The sequence below is a fragment of the Callithrix jacchus genome, chromosome 15 (genome assembly GCF_049354715.1).
Source record: "Callithrix jacchus isolate 240 chromosome 15, calJac240_pri, whole genome shotgun sequence".
Taxonomy (NCBI): Eukaryota; Metazoa; Chordata; class Mammalia; order Primates; family Cebidae; genus Callithrix; species Callithrix jacchus.
The window spans coordinates 29269256-29275255 of NC_133516.1; the positions used below are offsets into that span (position 1 = coordinate 29269256).

A 6000-nucleotide genomic window follows, 5' to 3' on the forward strand; every position below is an offset into this window, starting at 1 on the left:
AATTCTTTCTGCCGTGGCCTAAATCCAATAAACAGAGATGGATGGAAACAGATCTAATAAAAGCTTCACATTTGCGTGCCTGGCAATATTAAGTAAACGTCAGGCTTTCATTTACAAATTGGAATTAAATGCGATTTAGAAACTACTGCTTCGGGTGCATTTAGTAATACTTAACCCGGAGGACTGAAATGTCAGGTGAGGAGACTCAGGCTCACAGACGCGCCTCTCCCTAGTCTGGAGCCTCGTGGAACTCACCCAATAAACGCTTTTACCGCTGCAAGCGGCACATCATAGTCCAGGGGTAATTCCCGGTGTCGTGGGGCCAGGACGGCGAGGCCTGGAAGAGGCCACACTGTGGGCGCTGGGAAGCTGAGATAAATTCCCGTGATTAGGGACTGACATGGCCTCCGAGGCCGGACTGCCGGGGTTCTAGAACTTCTTTCTGAAACAGGCCGGCGCCCCCACTGCAGAGCCCGAGCGACTGCGCCCCTGGCGGCCCCTCCCCTCTCTCGGGCACCTGGCGCCGGCTCCAGCGTCCTTCCAGGAATTCAGGTCCGCCTGGAATTTGCACTTCAAGTCTGGAGCTCCCAAGGAACCCCTCCTGACCCTGAACTTCAAGCTTCCTAGTCTTCCCACAAACATACCTAGCTCCTCGGGCGGAGAGCACCCCTTTCTTGGCCACCCGGCTATCCCCCAGGGCAGTATGGGGCTCTTTTGGAAAAACAAAGGTGGAAGCAAATTTCAGGAAGTGAAACTTGGCAATAAAATCTCGAATGCTTTGAGACCCATATATTTTCAGGTTTTCCTAATCAAAGCAATGACTTTCCGCCACGCCTCCAACCTGAAATCACCAACTTGATTAGAGAAATTGATTTTTCTTTTTCTTTCTTTCCAAAAGAGTTCATCTGATCATTTTAGCCTGCCACTAATGATAGAGATTTTAGGGCAGGTTAACCACAGTTTTACAAGACTCCTCTCCCCGCAGCGCTGGGCATTGTCATGCCGGCGGGCCTCCCGCCCACCTGAGGGGTCTCTCCGCCCCTACCGGGATTTGTTGTTGAGAAAGGTGAATCCCCGGAAAGGCTGACGACTCAGCTCAAGGTCAAAACGTCGAGGCCGAGGGCCCTCCAGTTTCTCCTGGTCACCTTTGCTCCTGCTTCTGCTACGACCTTCTGGGGACGCGTATTTCTCGTCTTCTTCTTAAGCTGCCATTTTTGCTTTAGGAGATGAATGTTTTCCTTTGGCTGTTTTGGCAATGATTCTGAATTAAATCAATGCTAACGCCTTCTTCCCCCTAATTGTTAAAAGCTATGGACTGCAGAAAGATGGCCCGCTTCTCTTCCAGGTATGAGCTAATCTCGAATGTGAACTTTTACTGATTGCTAGAGATTGCCAGCTTAGGAAATAATGTTCTACGCCTGTCATTTGATTTTTCTCTTGCTTAAACCTTAAAGGAGCTGCCAATGGCACTGCTATTTTTTCTGAAAGACCTGGAATCTCACACAGTTACTTCTAACTTTGCCATTGGCTTTCTTTTCTTTTCTTTAATTGAAACGGAGTCTCTCTCTCTCTCTTTCTCTCTGTCGCCCAGACTGTAGTGCAGTGGCGCGATTTCGGCTAACTACAACCTCCACCTCCCGGGTTCAAGCAATTCTCCTGCCTCAGCCTCTAGAGTAGCTGAGATTACAGGTGCATGCCACCACACCCGGCTAATTTTTGTATTTCTAGTAGAGACAGGGTTTCACCATGTTGGTCAGGCTGGTCTCGAACTCCTGACTTTATGATCCACCCGCCTTGGCCTCCCAAAGTGCTGGGATTAAAGGTGTGAACCACCGCGCCCAGCCTGCTATTGGCTCTTAACATTTTCATGTTAATGTTAATTTTCATTTCATGTTAACGACTCTGTCTATGAAATAGCGTTCCCTTATTGTTGTATAAACAAAGGTCAATACTACAACAAAATTTTAAATCTTCCAAAAAGATGAAAGGCAGTTTCAATACTTGCAAAACCATTAAGATAATAGCAAAAAAAAAAAAAAAAATGGTTTTTACCTAAAAAACTTTTAAATGATCAGTTAAAATAATTTGTAAAATATAATTCATCAGTAACATGGAATGGCATGCAGCCATTTTTAAATCTTACATGAAAACTGTATGCAGAAGAAAAATTATGTGAAAGAGAAGATAAAAGACATATGTACATAACTAGAAAACATAATTAAAATTGTGTACCTATCTGAGGACAGAGCCTAAGAGATAATAATATATATTAAAAGACTTGGATATTGGGGACTTTTTTTTTCAACATTTTTCTTTGTTTTTTTTTTTTTGAAACGGAGTTTCGCTGTTGTTACCCAGACTGGAGTGCAATGGCACGATCTCGGCTCACCGCAACCTCCGCCTTCTGGGTTCAGGCAATTCTCCTGCCTCAGCCTCCCGAGTAGCTGGGACTACAGTTGCGCACCACCATGCCCAGCTAATTTTTAGTAGAGACAGGGTTTCACGTTGTTGACCAGGAAGGTCTCGATCTCTTGACCTCGTGATCCAGCCGCCTGGGCCTCCCAAAGTGCTGGGATTATAGGCGTGAGCCACCACGCCCAGCCTCAACATTTTTCTTTGTTACATGAAGTAGCCATTAAAAAAAGAAAAACAGAAAGATGGTGCTCTGCACTTTCTCATTAGTGATGTGTGGTCTTGTGATGAGAAGACCCAGGTGTTAACTTGTAAGGTTTTATTTCCTTTGTTTTGCTAACTCATGTCTGACTTCCTCTTCCTAGTGTGATTTGGATCATGGCGATTTCTAAAGTATTTGAACTGGGATTAGTCGCCGGTGAGAGACCTTTGGTTCTTTTTATCGCTCACAATTTTTATGTGGCCTGAAATACAGACTCCATTAATTGATTTTGTCGTTAAGGGCTGGGCCATCAGGAGCTTGCGCGTCCATCTCAGGGAGACCTGGCCTTCAGAGATGACAGCATTCGGCCCCGAGAGCCTGCGATTCGCTCTTGGTCTTCCAAGCTTGTGCCGCCTGTGGGGATACAGCACAGTAAGAACTGCCTGGCTTCCATGCGTCTGTCCTAGCCCTTCATGTGTCTCCCAAGTATCTTTTCAACACTTTCACCTAGAAGGGCACCTGGCTCTGGAACTACTGGAACTGGGCAGGTGCTGGACTGCTTTTGGTTTTGGAAGCGAGACAGGGATTGTGTATTTGACTTCCCTGCAGCGCAGTTTTCCTTGTCTGAGTCCACTAAACACTGGAGAACCCCAGAACCACCACTGGCCTATGCATGAAAATGACTTCGCTCAAAGGCGCAGTCTCACTCTGAAGTTTACAGTGTGTTTTCCAAACACATTGGTGTTGTATTGATCTTCGCTTATAGGAACTGCCCTTGCACGCTTCCATCTCTCCACCCTCAGTCATCTGTTCTTGCCTTTCAGGTAAGGAGCTGAACAGAACCTGCTGCCTGAATGGGGGTACCTGCATGCTGGGGTCCTTTTGTGCCTGCCCGCCTTCCTTCTATGGACGGAACTGTGAGCATGATGTGCGCAGAAAGTAAGCCATTCAGGGGTTGGGGACAATGGAGAGGAGAGGGAAGTGAAATTTCAGACCCAAGGATATCGCCTTACCTGTTCATTCTCAGGAACTGTGGGTCTGTGCCTCATGATACCTGGCTTCCCAAGAAGTGTTCCCTGTGTAAATGCTGGCACGGCCAGCTCCGCTGCTTTCCTCAGACTTTCCTACCTGGCTGCGGTAAGTGGAGGTTCTCCTCTTTCTTTTGCCTTTTGAGGTTACGTAGTTGCCTTGAGGGTGCTTAGTTAACAGGCAGTGCCTGTATCTTGGCTTGCTAGAGCCTGGCAGCCAAAGTTCTGTTTATAAAAGCGTCACGATTCCTGATGAGATAGTTGCCTTGGCCTCTTTGATATGTACGTCCTTGGAAACCTGTCTAGTCCTACTGCCTTTCAGATGGAGAGGTATTTAAGGCTATTTGACATGTTATTGTCTGAACTTCTATTGAGGAAAGTAAACAAGTCTTGGTCTCTTGTTTAACCAGAAGATCCTCTCTGGTGTTCTTTTCCTTTGGACAGGGGACCCAAACCATCTCCAGTATGGGCAGCTCAATTAGAGTCCACCCCAACAGCAAATTCTATCAGAGGCTTGGACCCTTGCTAGTCCTTTAGAAAGTCCCAGGCAACTCCCCTTCCCAATGGCAGGTCACAGAAGCCTTTCACTTTATTGATTGTTACTGATTTGAGGAAAACAATGAAAAGAAGGGCAGCACCTGGAGAGAACAAGAGGCCACGGTCCTCTCTCCACCCCAGCCTGAGCCAGGGATCTGGGGTCCTCCAAGCTCAGAGACCTGTCATAATTCTGGGCCTTGGAGATGTTAGAAGTGGAAAATATTCAAGTCCAGGAGGTAAATGAAAGCCAACATTTCACTGAGAACTAGATGGAATTCCCCGATCCAGACAGGGATTGTGTCTTTGCCATTTGCATCCTGGATGTCAGGCTCAGGATAGGTGTTTGGTAAGTTTGGGTTGGATGATTGGTGTAGGGACCATGTTTTCTTCCTAGAACATGGGACCCAATCAGAGCCTAATCAGGTTCTGCTCATCCCTGCAAGTGAAGGCATCACCACGGGGCTAGGTTTCAGGTGTGAGTGTCCCGGAAAGAGCAGGTTAACAGTAGGCGAGTAGATAAGCCACGGGTGTGGGTGGCAGGATGAGCTGCCAGAGAGGTTTCTTTTAATGACCAAGTATCCCTACCTTCCAGATGGTCTTGTGATGGATGAGCACCTCATGGCTTCCAGGACTCCAGAACTACCACCATCTGCATGTACCACTTTGATGCTAGCTGGCATCTGCCTTTCTATACAAAGTTACTATTAATTGACATTGACCTATTTCCAGAAAAACGATGTTAGATGTTAGGCAAATTTCATGACCAGTAAAGGTTGCTGCTACAATGTCCTATCTGAAAGGTGATCATTTGTTAGTCTCTAGTATTATTTTCTTACAGAACCAACTACTTCTTACCTCTTTGCCCCGCCTTCCCCCAAAGAACTACTTTTTTTCAAAAGAAAGTCAGCCATATCTCCATTGTGCCTAAGTCCAGTGTTTTTTCATATGTGTAATTCTACCAAGGCCTTCTTAATATGTTCTTTTAAGCAATTGAATTATCTCTTCAGATTATTAAAGACTAATCCTAATGTGGACCTTAGGATACAGTTTTGAGTAGAGTTGATCAAAATTGATTAAAATAGTCTCTTTAAAAGGAAAGAACGCCTTTTTAAGGGGAGGACCCAGAGTACTGAAGGAAGGGAAGTCTGTCTGCACATGTGCAGGGAGACTGGGTAGGAGAGAGGAAGGCAGTGAAGGAGAGAGGTTGGAAAACATGAAATGGGTCACTTGACTGGTGATTAGATAGGTGTAGAGAAGCAAGTTAAAAGGCTAAATGGAAGGGCAAGTTTCCATCATCTGTAGAAAACTATATACGACAAGGACTCCCCTTTTTTCCCAAAGGCATTGTAAGAGAATAAAGTCTCCTTAGAAAAAAAATTATACCTCAATGTCCCCAACAAGATTGCGTAATAAATTATTTCCTCCAAGCTATGCAGTTCTTTTAACTGTTGTAGAAGAGAAAATTTTCACAGTATGTTTAGTTGTAAACCTTGTAAACCAAGTGATAAAACTGCACATTATAAAGTTCATTTTAAAAATACATTGCATTTATGTGTATGCACAGTAAAAATGGAATAGATATTGACCTAAATGTGAACTGGTTATTTCTAGGGGGCGAGGTGCTTTATGACGGTAGGTTTTTGCTGTCTGCTCTTTTATATTTTCCAAAGTACCATGGTGAGGATGTGTTATATCTGTTTTCATATGGAATATGGCAACTACAGCTGGCTGGAAACTGAGGAAACCAGCAGAGTCCAGTCCTAGGTGAGCACTCAGTTCTGTTTCTGGCTTTGATGTGTCTGTTCTGTGAAGGACAAGATT

The 6000-nt window shown here is 45.2% G+C and overlaps 1 protein-coding gene across 1 annotated transcript; it reads left to right on the forward strand.

Moving 5' to 3' along the window:
* The first annotated feature begins 1296 nt into the window (after positions 1-1296).
* CRIPTO (cripto, EGF-CFC family member) lies at positions 1297-5764 on the forward strand. Its single transcript, XM_002758285.7, has 6 exons — positions 1297-1345; positions 2778-2830; positions 2915-3046; positions 3439-3553; positions 3642-3751; positions 4772-5764. The coding sequence occupies exons 1-6, from the start codon at positions 1311-1313 to the stop codon at positions 4885-4887; spliced, it is 561 nt and encodes a 186-aa protein (XP_002758331.3). The 5' UTR covers positions 1297-1310; the 3' UTR covers positions 4888-5764.
* Positions 5765-6000: the final 236 nt, after the last annotated feature.

Excerpts from the sequence above, each read along its gene's own strand:
- CRIPTO (XM_002758285.7), top strand. The coding sequence starts at position 1,311 with ATGGACTGCAGAAAGATGGCCCGCTTCTCTTCCAG. Across the intron at positions 3,047-3,438 it reads GCCTGTGGGGATACAGCACA|GTAAGGAGCTGAACAGAACC; the intron begins GTAAGAACTGCC and ends CTTGCCTTTCAG. Across the intron at positions 3,752-4,771 it reads GACTTTCCTACCTGGCTGCG|ATGGTCTTGTGATGGATGAG; the intron begins GTAAGTGGAGGT and ends CCTACCTTCCAG.